Source organism: Ctenocephalides felis, unplaced genomic scaffold (genome assembly GCF_003426905.1).
Source record: "Ctenocephalides felis isolate EL2017-DRISC unplaced genomic scaffold, ASM342690v1 CF-g0.4_SCAFFOLD_02859, whole genome shotgun sequence".
Classification (NCBI taxonomy): Eukaryota; Metazoa; Arthropoda; class Insecta; order Siphonaptera; family Pulicidae; genus Ctenocephalides; species Ctenocephalides felis.
The window spans coordinates 30,937-49,871 of record NW_020539013.1 but is presented as its reverse complement, the minus strand read 5'-3'; the positions used below and the strand labels follow the sequence as shown (position 1 = coordinate 49,871).

At 28.4% G+C, this 18,935-nt stretch overlaps 1 protein-coding gene across 1 annotated transcript; it reads left to right on the top strand.

Annotated features, from left to right (window-relative positions):
- The first annotated feature begins 238 nt into the window (after window positions 1–238).
- Window positions 239–18,261, top strand: LOC113381395. The gene is made up of 8 exons (XM_026620324.1): window positions 239–751; window positions 827–2,431; window positions 2,524–5,226; window positions 5,297–5,425; window positions 8,773–8,830; window positions 9,136–9,227; window positions 9,417–9,653; window positions 18,064–18,261. The coding sequence occupies exons 1-8, from the start codon at window positions 239–241 to the stop codon at window positions 18,259–18,261; spliced, it is 5,535 nt and encodes a 1,844-aa protein (XP_026476109.1).
- The last annotated feature ends 674 nt before the right edge of the window (window positions 18,262–18,935 follow it).

The following is an 18,935-nucleotide window of genomic DNA, read 5'->3' as shown; positions in this document are numbered from 1 at the left end:
ATATAGTAATCATATATGGATTTATCGCACGGTACCTACCTTTTGTCCTTTTGTCGAGATTCTAATTATTTAAATAAATCAATTATTACCTTAATGACTAAAAAACACTGGTAAATGATTTTCAAATTTCATTATAATTTACCATTTTAGCATTTACAAATAAGAATCATTGGACACCAAAAAATGTTTTGGCGAGGATAATAACACTGATTTTCCGAATATGATGGACCATAAGAAAATGTCACTAAACAACAGCGCCATGAAATCGCTAGATAGCTCGCAGGAAATACCTAGTACTAAATCAAATAATGAAATCAGCCAAGTTGAACCAAAGATGTTTGGAAATACCATAAATAAAAAGAAGTGCGTTAGTAATGTTAAGTCAAATTGCTCCGCATTCAATACCAAAAAGAAACATTCATCCACTTCCAAAAAACCAAGTAAGTCTATTAATCAAAACAAAGAAAATCGAGTTCACAAAAATGCATGTCCTTCAAAGAAAGAACGATCGAGCAAAAAGCTGAAGGAACTTTTTGGAGACGACCGGGAAGCTGTAAAACGTGATAAAACTGGGATACAAGAAATAGATACAGAATTTAAAAATGACGGTTTCAAAAAAGTTAGATCGAGACATAAGCGAAAGTCGGAAGAATTTTTGAAATTTGGAAGCGTCAAAAAAAGTAAGAGTGATCCATCAGGGGAATCTATTATAAAAGCTCTAGCAGAGAATGAAAATATTATTTCAAACCAGGTAGTATTGCCTAAAAATATCTTTGTCAAAAATGTGCGTGAAATAGATATTTTTAAAGATATTGATATTTTAAAGACGAATAATGACCTTGTACCCAATAAGAAAAAGAAAAATCAACGTAAGCGGGTTAAAAATAAGGAAAGAAATTTTCAGCAGAATATTAATAATAACAATAAAATTGGTCAGCTCACAGCACAAGACGAAACTCAAATTTTACCTAATCAACATTCTGAAGAAGCGAAGTCCGATCATGGGATGGATAATGCTAATTATAATACTAATAAAGCCAGTAAGTTTGATACCGATGCCATTCAAATTTTAAATGTTTTCTCGGTCAGTCAAGGCGAGAATGTTGACACAAATAAAAAGACAAATTTAGAAACTTCAGAACCAGCCAATTTAACGCAGCCTATAGGCCTGAGTATGCCGATTTTAGACGAAACAATAGAGTGGCAAATTAGCCCATTACCAAAAATTGTGAATGCTTCTTCATTAAGTGAAGTTAATAGTATTACATCGAATGAAGAACAAGAAACGACTTCTAATTCAAAATTGGATATAAACAGGAATGAAGAAATTACTATTGACGCCCTGGAAGGAAAGACTTCCTCTAATTTATCTAGTGACAAGAATAGTAGAAGTGAACCAAAGAGACCAGTAACAATTAAAAGCTTGCAGGAAAATTGTCGACAGATCTTAAACTATGCCAAACAAATAATAAAAAAATTGTCTGATAAAGAAATTGTGGAGGAAAATAGTATTATGGATAAAGTCGCTTGCGATAATCTACCTGCAGATAACTTTAGTAAGGATTTACTTATTTCTACTAGTCAAACACAGAAATCTCACGGAGATGATCAAACTTCACTCATCAGCAGTGATATACAACAAACAATAAATGGAGACGTTCCAAAGATTATACCAAAGTTTAATATTACTATAGAGAGAAGTGATAATGAAACGGGTGAAAGTTCTGCTAATATAACAATATCATTTGCAGAAAGCCAAAATGAAAGAGATACAGGCGCCAGTACTCCTAAGAAGAATGATTTGGAAAATAAAGTGAAAAATATGCCAGTGTCAGCTAGTTCCATAACGAATTTATCGGATCAAGAAGCATCAATTTCTTCGAAGGTAAATTTAGATTTACAAGTTAAAAATCCCTATGTGATACCACCGCAAGCAGCTGCTGAAATATTACCAGAATTATTCCAAAATAGTCCGCAAATTAATCAGCAATTATCGCCTGTAAACAATAAAGTTAAAAATATGCCAGTATTACTTAATTCCAAACCCAATGTATCGCTTAAATCGACGATTCCTTCGAAGGTTGATTCAGAATTACAAGTTAAAAATACCAGCGTGATACCGACGCATAATGCTGCTAAAATATTACCAAAACCGTTTCAAAATAATTCGCAAAATATATTATCCTCTGTAGACAAAAGTACAGCTGAGCAATCTCTGACAATTGTTCCAATATGTCAGCGAACTCAACAGGAAAATGACAAGATAACAGAATCTTCCAAGCAATTTGAAATACAAGAAAAATCATCGGAGCCGTCAACTTTGCTATTGCCAGCAAGTCAAAATAATTTAGTTTCGCTTCTTTGCCCTCCGAATCCAATAACGATAACTCCATTAAATGACCAATACAAAATTATCAATTTACCAGTTTTTGTGAATCGAACGCAAATAATTCTACAGTCACCAACTGCTTTACAAAGTGAAACTTGTGAAAATTCATCTATCAACCCAGTTATTTTTCACAGCCTTCCTCTAATTCTTATGCTTTTGGATTAGTACAATCTGGAATTTCACAGGAGAAAATTGTGCTAACCAAACCTTCTGAGCGTTTAGTCAATATCGCTCCTGACAATGCCCAACATAAACTACCTGACATACAAGTTAACGAAATTAGGCATTCTTCAGATTCACAAACAAGGATTTTCTCATCAAACAATCAGTTCATAAGATCTTCTGATTCTGTAATAGTGTATTCGAAACCATCCATTAGTTTCCAAAATGGACAGAAACGTACTTTACCACAGACTTTCACCAAATGTGCGATAGTTGTGCCAGGGACAACGAGCAGAACACACGAAAAAGCTTTTTCTCCTGCCATTATTTCAGATTCGGAGAATGTTAATAATGGATCCACAGCAAGTGTGTGCATAACTCAATTTCAGCATTTAGATCAGAACCGACATAACTTTAATATGGTACGTTCTGAGTTTAATACTTCACCTCAAACTGCGACAAATATTTATGACAAGAATGCTAATAGCGGTAGCGGCAACATGCCATTTGAACTTCCTGGTGATTTACCATTGGCAGAGACATTGAATGGACCTGGAAAATCAATATCATCAAAGTTTGATGCAATGAATCGTGCGAATTCTTCAAAAGCAGCTTCAAATTTTTCATCGAATGTATCTCCAATGAATATAACTAATAGCTTATCATCTCCTGGACAATCGCATATTTCGAGTGCCATGTCTCGATCTGAAAACACATCGAATGAGACAAACGCGAGTTTTCCAAAAATTCGAGTTAGATCATTGGAAAGTATGAATTCACAAGAAGCCGCTGCCGATATAAACTTACCATCGTATAGAAATCGTCATCAAAACTCGATTAATGCCTCAATTGATGATGTCGATTTTCATATGTATAAAGATGCAATCTTTTTATGTTTTGCCGTTGACATTTCTAATGATATTTTTTGTGCAGTAAATAATTATAATAATAGACTATCGTTTATCAATGCTAATGGTATCGATAAATTTCGTTATAGAATTAGTTTATTGGATTACGATGTCTTAAGATTAACAAGAAGAAAACGTTTATTCAATGCTTTAAATTATTTGTCGAAAAAATACGCTTATTCGAATGTTACTATACTAAGAAACAAAACTGTTTTTAATAAAATATTAGACATAGCAAAAAAAATGTCTGAGGCGAGCGATATAATTAATCACATTGAATCCTTATGTCTAACTTTGTTCGTTGAATTATTAAACACGCTTACAAATTCAAAAAATAGTGAAAGTTGTGAACCAGATATTTCTACAATGCTGCTTTTACCGACTAATTCCTTCACTCCCTCGCAAGAATTTTTTGAAAATTCAAAAAAACAGAAAACCAAACCTAAAGGTAAACCTAAGAAACCTAGAAGGCCTAGTCTTCGGATAAATGATTCAGATAATACAACTGATTTGTCGCATCCGAACCAGCCTCTTTCCCAAAACAAATCATCTTCGGATATTCAATTGTTGAATCAAAATAATGCATCGAAAGAATTACCACATACATGGTCGAGGACAACAAGTACAGGAAATAAAGCATACTTTCAAATGATGTTTGAACAATCTCTGAATGGCAGACGAAATTTGCAACAAACTTCGGCCACAATCGAAAAAGCAGTTACTAATAATATTCTACCAGTTGACAACAGAAATAACTTTTTTCCAATGCCACGTATCAATTTCCAACAAACAGCCGAAAATGGTTCACTATTGAATCAATATATGGGGCAGAGTAATGTAACTAACGTTTGCTCAAACATAGCACCCGTAATATCGCAAAATCATTATTATAATAGACCATATGCCAATAATAGTTACCGCCCTGTCTCGTACTTGAATAATCCAATGCAATCTCAGCAGATACCATATTCTCGAGAACAAAGTAATTTGTTACAATGTAGTAATTTGGCTATGATACGGGCTCAAAATAATTGCAACAATATGAACAATTATAGACCATTTATGAACAGTTTCAATAATATGCACCAAGTTTCTTTTCAAAATTGTGCACCGACGACTAGTGCTACAGCAGGGGTATCCACCAATAATCAAAATAGTATGTGCAATAACCTTTATCAAAGAAATCAGAATCTGGGTTGTCGTTTCGGTCAAGGTGTTCCAAATTACAATAACGTGCAAATGATTTCAAATCCTTTCCAAAACTTGCCGAATATAAGTTCTATAATTGAAAATAGTTCTGTACAAGACCCTACGCAAATGCAGTTTCAACCAGCTTCGGCCATGAACGACAGAATTGGAAATCCATCATTAAATTCTCAAACTTGCGGAGCACAAAATGCCTTCACTGGACACATTGATTCAACACAAAATTTCTTAATAAATCGCCCTGCAGAAAATAGTGTTGTTGGAACTAATTCATCGTATGTAAACACTGCGAATGGGCCCATGATGCAAAATAATCAATCTGAGCAAGATGCACCAATGAATATTACAAATGATCATCCAGAAGTAGCAAAAACGATGGATAAACCATGCCAATCAGTTCATATGGTAGGTGAAAAGCTGTGTTCCAAAGAAGGGCAAACAACTGAAATAGTCAGTTCTATTTATTATTCACTCCTTTCCAACAAAAATAGTAGATGCACCATGTCAAGAAATCTCAAGAAGCAAGATCCTGCGCCTATGAATTCTCACCAGGATACTGAGGTAAGTCCATCAATTTTTTAATTATTTGGGAAAAATGTAATTGTTATTAATATTTGTTATTTTTTTGTAGAAAGCTTCATCTGATGGAGATGATATTATAGATGGGCCACGGATAATTTATTGTACTATGTGCGACATGATAGCTAAAATCCAATGCACTATATGTAAAGCAGCATGTTACTGCTCAATCGCATGTCAAGTAAGTTTTTTTTCTTTTCAATTCTAAAACTTCATTTTTTATCCTAACAATTCATCAATATTTCAATTTTCTTCAAGTGTTCCTGAAAATTCTTTGCATGGCTAATAGTAATTGATCCTTTTTTACCGCCGATTTACATGAAAACAATATTGATCTTAAACAAATGTTAAATAATTATTTATTCATTTTAGAAAAAACATTGGGCTTCTGGACATGCAGAGATTTGTGTAAAATTGACAAGAACTAGTCACAAAAATGACAAGAAAAATTGTTTTTAAGTTTGTTAAAAAATGCGAATTGGTATTTATGAAATGGTATTTGGAGTTTTTTTATATATATTAAAGATTTATTAAATGAAATTTCAAAATTTGATTATATGTTAAAGTTTAAACAAATATGAAATATGTTTATGAAATGAAATAATTTATATTCATTTATTATTTAAATAATATGTAATCACACACACATATATATGAATAGGTATATATATATATATATTAAATTATTACAATTTATAATATGTATATTCAGTTTAAATACATATTAAATTTGTATGATTTACATATTATATACACATTGCATCTATATCTATATAAAAACATAAAATAATTTATATATATATATATATATCATATATATATATATATTGATGGTAGAGTCTTATATTTTGTATTTCGAACAAGAATATAATAAAATAAAAAATTAATAACAATTTCATTTAATTATTTGTTATGTACGTTAATAGGTAGTTATCTTAGGACATTTCAAGAACATGATTTGATATATTTAAGCAATATGTTAATAAAATATTTTTCTATATATTATTATATATATTACATATATATATATGATATGAATGATATATGATATTATCATGGATATTATGATAGAAATTTTTTGAAATTTATGGAAAATTTTTTGAATAATGATAATTGAAATAATACTGTATTTTGAATATCCGTTACACTTTTTCCTAAACAAGAATTTTTGACAAATTGAATTAAATCTATTTGCGTATATATATATATATATTTATATATATATATATATATATATATATATAACGATTATGATTTTATTCTTCTGACCTAAGAGCTTACGTTTTTCTTCAAAAAAACTTTATTCTTCAGAAACTGTTGAAACAAACAAAATTATTATTAATAAATTAAATTTCCACATTTACGTTAATTTTTATGTAAATAAAAGTGGTAAAAATTATTTTCCTTTCTTCCTTAAAAATTGATAAAATTTAATCTTTCAAAGACGAAAGTGATTTCTTTTACCATTGATTAAATTGTTATTCTTCGGAGGCAAAACCGATTTCTTTTACCTTTGATTATAATTTCAGTATTTCAAAGGGTACAAATTAATTCTTATCTTTGATTGGCATTCAAATATTTCAAATTTTAATTTTTCAAAGGTAAAAAATAAATTCTTTTAACTTTGATTAGAGTTTTGATCTGCCAAAGGTAAAAAGTGAATTTATTTTAACCTTATTAAAATTTAAATCTTCTAAAGATAAAAAATGTTTTTTAGCCCTGATTAGAATTTTAATATTTTAGTGGTAAAAAATTAATGATTTTACCTTTGATTATAATTTTAATTTTTCAATGGTATAAAGAAATTTTTTTACCCTTTTTTAAGGGTAGATAAAAAATGAATTTTTCCACTTTGCTTAGAATGTTAATTTTTTACCGGATTTTACCTTGACTAGATTTTTGAATTGATATTAAATTTTTCAAGTGTTTTTTTTTTTTAATTTTTAATGAATTAAAAAAATGTATATATATATATATATAAGAAAATAATCATAAGAGAATATTTAAATAAATTTAAGGCCTTTAATTCAGAAAAATAACGGATGCTTCTTTAGTCAAGAAAAATAAAATCATAATTAATATTACTTATACAGAAAAATTATTATCTATCTATATTTTTAATATGTTTTTATATAGAACTATGTATTATTATAATGTTTTTTTTATAGAACTATGTATTTAGCTTTAATTGGACAGTATTCATTTTAATTAACGATACTCAATATGAAATTGGAAGACTGACTTTCTGATGTACTTAATTTTGTTCTAATGTTTTTGTTAATAAAAATAATAAAATAATACATGTTTTATTAAACTATAAAGTAAAATTTATTTGATTTATTATTTCTTTTTCCACTTTTAGCAGCAGAACAGAAACTTATCATTTTGTTTTTTTAAACTGAAGTATTTTATTGGCCTTTGGGTGTATTTACCAATTATTGTAAAATGGGGTTTTATATTACTCAAAACATTTCCTTAGGAGCCTGAATCACTGCTATCTGCATTTCTAACATTTTTATTTTTGGATGGTAGATGGTAGATTTTCGAGCATGTACAAGGCCTTACAGATTTTATCATAAGCTCCAACAATTGTCAGCCATCATGTGGATGTCCCATCTTCCTATATATCGCTCCCCCAAAGTTCTGATGTCTTGGTGGATACTCCTGTCCTGCTTTTCGCTAATATTTTACATTTAATTTAACATTTTCCAAAAACGTTCTGAATAAGAGTGCGGGTGATGAATTCAAATCAATTACATCAAATATATCAGTTTTTAATTTTCTTTTTTAATATTGTTTTCTGCATCTATTACTTGGTAAGCATGAGATGTTGATGTTCTAGATTGTTGATCATTAGCATGGATAGGGGTTGTGTAACGATCATAAGTAGACCTTATTCTATTGAGATTGTGGTTTTTACTTCTATTGCCTGAATTTATTTCATTGATATTTACCACACAGAAGAAACAATCGTTGTGGTGATTCTGAGGTTTTTTCTTAATGACGGAGGTTTTAAGTTAAATCATTTCTTTTTCTTCTAGATAACTACAAATTTTTTTCACATAGTATGATGAACAAAGTTTGAGTTCTAATAAACTATTTTTAAGACTATATTTTTTTATTAATAATACATTATTTTTAAAGCACAAATATTTTTATTTGAAATTTTGGCGCTTTAATTTGAATGGCGAGTGATATATTGAAGCGCCATTGCAATGTAGCGTCCGTAGCAATAATTAATTCTTTGAACCAAAATAGGACCGATCTGTCAGTTAAAATTAACCTATTCAAGTTATATTAATATAAACAACAGAAAATTAATTAGACATAAGAAATATATTTAAAATATATGAATTTGTGATATTTAATTTTATATAACGTTTTATCATATAACAAAATAATATATAATATAATCGGTATGTTATCTTTTGCAATAAAATTGCATACGTCACATATTATTATCTTTTCTAAGCTTGCATTTCATGCTTATCAAAACTGTTTTTAAATAATGCTGTGTAATTACTTTAGGTTTCATTAAAAAACAATATGTTGAAAGGAGTTATATTAATAGGTGGTCCTCAAAAAGGTATGAACTATTATCATAAATATTTATAAAATTTTTAAATTTTGAATATCAACTACTATACATATAGTTTTTATTATATTCTTATTTGACACTCATGTTAATTGCATATATGTAGTATAACTTTGTTTCAATTATTAATTAGAATAGGATTTAACAAACAATAGTGTAATAGTTGTAGAAGTGTATTCTTGTAAACACATTTTGAAACTTTATCTAGTTTTTTTTTCCACTGAATGATAGTGTCGATGCAGACATTACCTTAGCATATTTCTTGATTATTTATTATTATTGATTTATTTTTCTAGGAACAAGGTTTAGACCCTTGTCTCTCGATGTTCCTAAACCACTCTTTCCAGTTGCCGGCTTACCAATAATACAACATCATGTTGAAGCTTGCGTTTGCATTCCTAATTTAGAAGAAATTTAAATAATAGGATTCTATCCAGCCTCACAAATCAGCGAGTTTATATCAGACATGCAACATGAATATCAAATAAAAATAAGGTATATCTAGTTTTTTCAGAATAACAAGTAGTTACATAAGTCAGATAATAGTCCAGTAAAACTATTTAATTTTATTTTACAGGTATCTACAAGAATTTACTGCTTTAGGAACTGCTGGTGGAATGTATCATTTCGAGATTTTATTCGGGGAGGATCTCCAGAAGCTTTCTTTATTTTAAATGGTGATGTTTGTGCTGATTTTCCATTACAGAAATTACTTGAATTTCATAAGAAACAAAATAATGCATTAGCAACAATTATGGGAACTGAAGCTACCAAAGAGCAAGCAATTAATTACGGCTGTCTTGTAATGGATAAAGTAAGTAATGATACTTTGATAATTATATTATATTATATATGTATATATATATATATATATATATATATATATATATATATATATACGAGGTGTGTTCAAAAAGTACCCGGAATTACTAATAATTAAATTTCGCGGGTCTGGAGTGTCTGATTGTCAAAATTTTTTTTTATTGTGTTGGTATACATGCCCCTAAAGTATGATGAAATTTTCAGCTATATTCACTGTTTACTTTGTCTGTGGTAGTCGCTAAGGTTCGACGTGTTTTTCTGAGCTCGGCGATTTTTACAATGGAAGAATTGAAAAGTCAAAGAATTTGTATTAAATTTTGCGTAAAAAATGAAATAAAGTGTTGCAAAGTGCAAAAATTCACCAGATATGGCTCCGTGTGACTTTTTCCTATTCCCAAAGTTGAAGGGACCCATGAAAGGACGGCGGTTTTCCTCGATTGAAGAAAATCGCTGAGAGTGCTCAAGGACATATCAAAAAGTGAATATCAAGGGTGCTTCGAAAATTGGAAAAAACGCTGGCATAAGTGTATTATATCTGGGGGGGACTACTTTGAAGGGGACCACATTAATGTAGACGAATAAATAAATATTTTTTTGAAAAAACGAAAATTCCGGGTACTTTTTGAACAGACCTCGTATATATATATATATATATTGAATGGTAGAGTCTTGGATTTGTGTATATTTGTAGAGTTTCGAACAAGAATCCAAAAATAATACAAAATAAAAAACAAGAAAAGTTTTTAAAAAAAACAATTTCTTTATTTAATTATTTGTTTATTGTCGACGTTTCGGAACTAGGTACGTTCCATCTTCAGGACATCTGTCAAGAAACATGATCTTGATGAGATTTTAGCAAACAATATGTTTAGGAAAAGAAAATAGATTTTTCTTAAATAATGAATTAAATTGTAAAAAATATAATAATGTACAGAAATATGATAATATGTTCAAAATAAAATGATAAAAATAAATGAGTGGATTATCAGAACAGGATATTAAAACATAATAGAAAATTTTTTTGAAAGTTATGGAAATTTTTTAAGAAAAGGTTAATGACAAAGTTGAATTAATTACCTGTATGTTTGAATATTTGTTAGCACTTTTTCACTAAACAAGCTTTTTTAACAAAAATGATTTTGTGAGTTAATTTTCCGCCGAATAATTAGATTTTGTAAATTTTTTTAGTAATTTTGATTTTGTAAATCAAAATTACTAAAAAAATTTACAAAATCTAATTATTCGGCGGAAAATTAACTCACAAAATCATTTTTGTTAAAAAAGCTTGTTTAGTGAAAAAGTGCTAACAAATATTCAAACATACAGGTAATTAATTCAACTTTGTCATTAACCTTTTCTTAAAAAATTTCCATAACTTTCAAAAAAATTTTCTATTATGTTTTAATATCCTGTTCTGATAATCCACTCATTTATTTTTATCATTTTTATTTTGAACATATTATCATATTTCTGTACATTATTATATTTTTTACAATTTAATTCATTATTTAAGAAAAATCTATTTTCTTTTCCTAAACATATTGTTTGCTAAAATCTCATCAAGATCATGTTTCTTGACAGATGTCCTGAAGATGGAACGTACCTAGTTCCGAAACGTCGACAATAAACAAATAATTAAATAAAGAAATTGTTTTTTTTAAAAACTTTTCTTGTTTTTTATTTTGTATTATTTTTGGATTCTTGTTCGAAACTCTACAAAATATATATATATATATATATATATATATATATATATATATATATATATTGATTGTTTCTTTTCCGAACAGTAAATCCAATAATAAAAAACAATTTGTTTTTTGAAGATGTTTAATACGACGTTTCGGAACTAGGTACGTTCCATCATCAGGTTTATTCTGTCAAATACAATGTTTTTTTAAAAATATTGACTAACATTAATTAACGATGGTCAATACAGATTAATTAGAAAAAATTTTTATAAAGGAATGGATTATGTACCGGGGTAAAGAGTAATAAGAATTAACTAAAAAAGGTTTTATATAAAATTGAGAAGCAAAAATTATTTACCTGTAATAATTTATATATCCATATCACTAATATTTTTTTGTTAAAAACATTCGATTTTTTTGGAAGATATTTGTAGATGTTACGACTACACAAGACTTAAACACACTGATATGGATTTCTGTCTGCCAGATGTAAAGGACAACGCACGGAATTCTTGGCAAAAATGATTTTTTATGGCTCTTGTTTGGTAATTTACGAAAAAAGTGGAAATGTTGCTTTAGTAAATGTTGAGAAATATTATGTATATATATACGTATACATGCACATGTATATGCACACCTACATACTCATACATACATATGCACATATCCAGTGGCGTCGGAACCGTGTGGGCTGTGTGGGCTTGAGCCCACCCATGAATTTCAAAAAATTATATGGGATAATATCTCTAAAAAAAAAAAAAAACGAGACCACTGGCTGTCTATCTAAAAAAAAAAAAAAACGACCCCACCCATCAAAAATTTCGTTCCGACGCCACTGCACATATCTATATATTAATGTATCCACAATTATATACATGAACATATATGCAAGTGCATGTATATAGTGTACACACAAAAACATACACATAAGCACATATATGGATGTACATATATTATAACATATATACATGTATATACATATTCAAAAATCATTAGGATTAATTGTTTTTAATCAGGTTTAAAAAATTTAGATATGAGTCATGAATGATATTGTGATCTGATCTTTTATTAACACTATTTGACGAATTCAAAAAGATTAAACTGCTTTCAGAAAAAAGTCTTTTAAAAGTACAATCCTCTCTATATAAAATACGTATTGGGTTCAAAGGTGAAATTATGTGAGTTTTCGATCGAATGCTGGACAAGTTTTTTTTTCTAATTAATTATTCATTCATTTGTTTGCTAAATTACATATAAAAAACATTTTTTAAATTTTTGAAAAATTTTCCATGCTATTTCCATACAAAACTTTGATGGAATTGCGCTCTATCTAAACTATAATATTAAGAGCTAAAACTTTCAGAGAATTGTTTTTTATCTATTTGGAACCATTTGAGCAACAAAATTTTTAGTGGCAACACTAGAAATAAAAATTTGCAACTAATTTTATTCATATGTAATAAAATAGAAGAAATTTCATATGTCACTATTCATCTAAGTTTGAATGAACATAAAAGTATCTACATACGCAAAAATATACGTGATTTTATCAACTTATAGATCATCCAAACAAAATTTGCAATCCTGGAACAAAATTTTTAGTTTACTTTAGAAATGAAAATTTGCAACTAATTTATTCATATGTAAGAGAATTATAACAATTTGAAATGCAAATATTCATGTAAGCTTGTATGAAGGCAAATGTATCTAAATATGTAAGAATGTTGATAATTTTATCTACTTTCAAACCATTTCAATAAAATATAGAAGTCTGGAACAAAATTTTTATTTACAACTTCAGAAAGAAAAATTTGCAACTATCTTTTTTTTTTCAATGCATCAGAATATTGTCACAAATTTCACTGATTTTACACTTAGATTTTCGTTTCCTTCAGTAGCCGATATCAGTTCCATCTATTTCACCAATCCATCCTGTCGGCAAGTTGCTGTTTTAGTATTTTCGTCCTCCTTGTTAAATGCAATTTGTATTCATAGAACGAACGACGAAGCGTGAAACTTTTCTCAGAAACTTTTGTGAAAAATATGAAAAATTGCAAATAAAACTATATGGATTGTTTGCGGATTTTAAATGGGTATATTTAACTAGGAGATCTGTAAAATGATTTATTTAAAATTGTTTTTTTACTGTCAGTTAAATTGGTTAATTTAGTTTGCTCGTCAGTAGAGTTTTTTTTAAGTCTATTTCTAATAAAACATTTTTCAAAATCATCTATTAATCATTTTGGAAATATGCTAAATTGTCATTTCAGAAATTTGCTAAAAATGAATTTTTATTCAATACTTAAACTAAATTTTTGGTTAAATTAAATGATAGGACAGCAACTTGCCTCAAGGCAAATCCCGAACCCTATTTTGCAAGTGACATATCATTGAAAAGGGCTCGAAGCAAGGAATACGAATTTAGTATTTGTTTTTACTTATACTAAAATAGTTAGAAATTGATACTATTTGATACTAATCAAAATCAATGCTAACTATTTTTTTAGGAAAATGTACATCCTAAAAATTCATTAGATAAAACAAAGACAAATAGTATCTTAAAATTTAAATTAAAACCCAAATAAATTTGATTAACTAGTTTGTAATAAGGGTTAACTATATGAAATTCAGAAATTGTATTGTTTTCTCACTCACTCACTTGTTAGTGACGCATCTTTTATCTCTTTCTCGCTCACAATAATGTTATTACTTAAAATATTAATGTGCAACTTGCCTCAAGGCAAATTTCGAACACTATTTTGCATGTGACATATCGTTGAAAAGGGCTCGACGAGAGAAATACGAATTTACTACTCATTTTTATTTATATCTTACAATAAAAAATTTAAAATAAAAAAATTGTCATATAATACTGTTTTTATAGCAATACTCTTATTATTATCATTATTATTTTTATTTCACCTGTCAATTTCAAAACCTGTCTCTATATATATTTATTTATATAATTTCCGTACCAATTTAAAACGAATTAATCGAAATTAGATTTATTACCAGAAGCGTACAAAGTGGTTAATACCGTTGCACTGAATTTTTTCTATGCAATCGCGATGCACCCCATGTCGCGGAATCGTTCGCTAATACGCGACTCAGTACATAAATCAATCGCTTTGAAAGCCATCGAGGGGATTTAAGGGATGATATTCGATGGAATAAATTATTTTTGTATTAAGAGTGGATGAAGGTATTGGAATATACATGGTGTATGGCTTAAGGGCACGGATTTAGTGTATCACAGTTTAATGAACTATTTTTTGTAAGCTTATAATATTTTAGGATTCTTGTTCAGACAAACTGTACAAAGTTTACTTGCAAAAATTTATATTTTTCAAAAATTAATCAGCCCAATTCACAAATGAAATCTTTCAAATTGTTTTTGAATTTTTAAAATTGGTTCAGGATTTTTGCCAAATTTTGCAAAATCTTGCACTATTTTGGCAATAATAAATAAACGGCTTGACCTATAGTAGCCAAAAATCAATAAATTTGAGTCCTAATAAAATTTCATCGAATGTCTTTTAAATTTTTAAAATCGGTTAAGCAGTTTTAAAGAAAAACGTCGATGAACTATCAATTTTGACTTATATTTCTCAATTTGACTTTGGTGCCATAAAATTCAGAATGACTTGGAATGTTAAAAAAAACGTGAAATTAGCAAATCAAATTATGTGGTGATGATTAAAATGAATAATAAACTTAAATTTAATAATAATATTATATGCTAGTAGTACCGAAAGTTTCGATATTGTTTTGCACCCTTTGCATTAGTATTAATAATAATGAGGTTTCTTTTTTAGAGTCCATGTCTCCGATCCGTACAGAGTATTTTAAAAATATGCTCCTCAAATTCAAATTCATTTTACTCGTCAGTAGTTTTTTTAGGGACAGTCCATATTTCTGATCCGTAGAGAGTATTTAATTTTTTATGACAAAAGTTAATTTTGCTTGTCAGTAGAGTTCCTTTTTCAATTTTAATCTTTTAGTAAAATCATTAACGAAAATGTGCTTAATATTGAATAGATATACATTTGTTTAGATATACATCTGTTAGTAAAGTACTTTATTTTATTTCTATTCTATAATCTGTGTCTTTGTCAGTAGAGTTCTTTTTTTCAATTTTAATTTTAATTCATATGCTCGACAGTAAATTTTTTTAATCTAAATTTCTAGATTTAGTTTGCTCGTCAATAGAATTCTCTTCTAATATTAATATCTAAAGCCATTTTGCTTGACGGTAGAGTTTTTTTAATTTTAATTTTCACAGGAACGTGATGTTGCTCGTCAGTAGAGTTCTTTCGTTATTTTAAGTCCATTAGTAAAACTTGAAAATGTGCTCTAATCGGATCAGAGACCTGAACTCTAAGGAAGGAAACACTTAATTTTTTTTATGAAGTAAATTAAATTAGTTTGTCAGTTTTATTTTTAATCTAAAATCGGTGATTACTCGTCAGTAGAGTTGTTTTTTCGTAAAACGAAGACATTAACTAAACGATGCATTTTTATACAAATATAATTTGCTCGTCAGTAGAGTTCTTTCTTGTTTTAATTATGAATTCAATTTGCTCGTCGGTAGAGTCCTTTTTTTTATTCAAGTCTTGATTCAGTTTGTTTGTTCAATTTCGTTTTTACATCAGATCCTGAGTTTAATTTGCTCGTTAGTAGAGTTCTTTTTTTTTATAAAACAATGTAAAATATAATATTTTAGCTGTTCGTTTATACAGTTATTTTTTCAGGACAAAATTTTGTTCCAGACTTCTAAATTTTATTCAAATCATATGAAAGTAGATAAAATTATCTACATTCCTATGTATTTTAGGGTTTTCAAAGAATTAATAACGACTTCTGCAAATTTTCTTTAAATAAAAATATATTTTTGTATTAATTTTATAAAGTTCTAATAAATTTTTTTTTATCTAAATGTGAAGTAATGTAGATTATTTTATTCATTTTTAGATTTTTTAAACAAAATTCGCAAGTTTTAAACAAAATTTTTAGTGACAACCCTAGATATGACAATTTGCAACTATTTTTCTAAATAATACAGATATGACTTATTTTAGATGCAAATATTTGGATAACTTTGTATGAACAGAAATTTATTTATTTATTTATTTATTTATTTATCATATAGCCCACAGAGTAGCTCCAGGAGGACTTAAAAATACAATTTTAATATACATATTATAAAAATACAAATATACTAATATATGATATAACAACACATAACACATAACATAATATAATTAACAATACATAACACAAAATAAAAAAACTGTCAAATTCTTAACGGTAAAACTAAATTATATATGATGGAAAAACATATTCGTGACAAAATATCAAGATTAACTTGTACAGATGGTAATTAATTGTTTTACTGAAGTATTGTGAATATCGATATCTTTATTAATTGAGTTGAAATTAGAGGACATTAGCACTATAGGTGAATTTAATAGAGCATTAGTCTTAGGAGTAGGATATTTGAAAAACATTTGAGTTCGGGATGAGAGTCTAGGAACGTTAAAGGATAGTTGGTCTAGAATTTGAGGACAATCTATGGCATTATTACATAGTTTATATAGGAACAAAATACTATCAGTGAAACGACGTGTAACAAGAGATGATACGCAGAATGTATTAAGTAAAATATTGTGGTCGAAACCACGTTCAGGATAAATTTTGTGCGTTTTTAAGTATAGATATTTTAGAAATTTTCTTTGAACCTTCTCTATCGCATCTGAATTATTGCTATGGTTAGGATACCAAATGATCGATCCATACTCCAGCTTTGAACGTACAATTGCATAGTATATGCTAATTAGTGACAGATTAGATTCAAATTTTTTGCAGTTTCTTAATATTAATCCTAATGATTTTTGCGCCTTGCTACATATATTAGATATGTGATCTGTAAAAGTCAAACTAGAATCAAATACAATGCCTAAGTCAGATATTTTATCACACCTTTCTATGCAGGTGTCAGAAATTTTATAATTAAAATGCGTCGGAACGCGCTTGTTTGTAAAACTAATAATTTTGCATTTGGATATATTCAGATCCAGTTTATTTTGAACACACCAGGAGTGAAATGAATTTAGTTGAGACTGCATCACTAGGCAGTCATCTATTGAGTTTATTTTAAGATATAGCTTGAGGTCATCTGCAAACAATAGGTGAGGACAATTAATTACTTCCGATATATCGTTGATAAAAATATTAAATAAAAGAGGACCAAGGGTGGACCCCTGGGGCACACCCGAGCTGACAGTTTCCAAGTTACTCAAAAATCCATTAAGAAAAACGAATTGTTTACGATTATGAAGATAGCTTTTAAAGAAATAAGTAAGTGAAGTATTAAAACCAATTTTAGATAATTTAGTAAGAAGTATATCGTGATCTATTTTGTCAAAAGCTTTACTAAAATCAGTGTAAATTACATCAACTTGTCCGTTAATGTCAAGATTCTCAGCAAGAAATTGTTTAATGCATATAAGATTAGTAGTTGTCGAACGAGCAGGCATAAAACCATGCTGATTATTAGAAATTAAATATTTTATTGATGGAATTAGTTTATTAAATACAATTTTTTCAAAAACTTTAGCAAAATTAGATAATAAAGATATGGGTCTATAATTAGTAATATTAGATGAGTCGCCATGTTTGAAAATTGGTACTATACGCGCGATCTTCCAACAGTTCGGAAAAGTGTTTGAACTCAACGACAGATTAAATAAAAATGCAAGTGGATCACAAAGAACAGTTGAACAATCACGTACAAGAAATGATGGAATACCGTCAAATCCAAATGTTTTAGAATTTTTCAAACTTGCCATTGCAACTTGCACACAACTAGAATCAATCTTCTCAATATCAACCATTACTCTATTGTTATAATCAAACGAAATAGGCATATCTAGCTTGGGTTGATTAACACTAGAAAAGTATGAATTAAATGCATCTACTATAGCATCAGGTGAATCATAATATTTGTCCAAGTAGCATACTCTATTAGGAACTATGTTAGAGGTAGTCTTACTGCGTAAGAATGACCAGAAGTATTTTGGATTATGCGATAGAGAACGTTCAACATCTGTTATATATAAGTTATAAGCGTCTTTCATGAGTGATTTTGTTAATTTCCTATATAATTTAAAATTTTCGTAATATAAAGTGTTATTAGTTAATTTATATTTTTTGTGATAGTATTTTTTCATACGCAAGTTTTTAATAATGTTGGAATTAAACCAAGGTTTAAATTTATTGGATGGAGAGTTCTTGGTTTTAGGTACAAATCTATCGAATATACTATAAATAGTGTCATAAAAAAGATCGCACGCATCATTTACGTCGGAACAGGTATACAGAGAACTCCACGATGTGTTTAAAATTTCCATGTAAAGATTAGGAAAATCCGCTTTATAAAAATTGTAATGAGAGGTATTATTATTAAGTTGTAATGCATTGGCCTTAGGTAAAAAGGATGTTGTAAGGGAAAGAGAAATATGAAGAGCGGGATGATAATTATCTTCAGGTAACAGAGGTTCGGTATCATGGTGTGGGAGTCGTAA

Bases quoted from the DNA above. Each gene is read 5' to 3' on its own strand.
- LOC113381395 (XM_026620324.1), top strand. From the start codon at position 239: ATGTCACTAAACAACAGCGCCATGAAATCGCTAGATAGCTCGCAGGAA. The intron at 2,432-2,523 runs GTGAATCGAACG...TATTTTTCACAG, and splicing joins TTATCAATTTACCAGTTTTT to CCTTCCTCTAATTCTTATGC. The intron at 9,654-18,063 runs GTAAGTAATGAT...ATCTTCCAACAG, and splicing joins GCTGTCTTGTAATGGATAAA to TTCGGAAAAGTGTTTGAACT.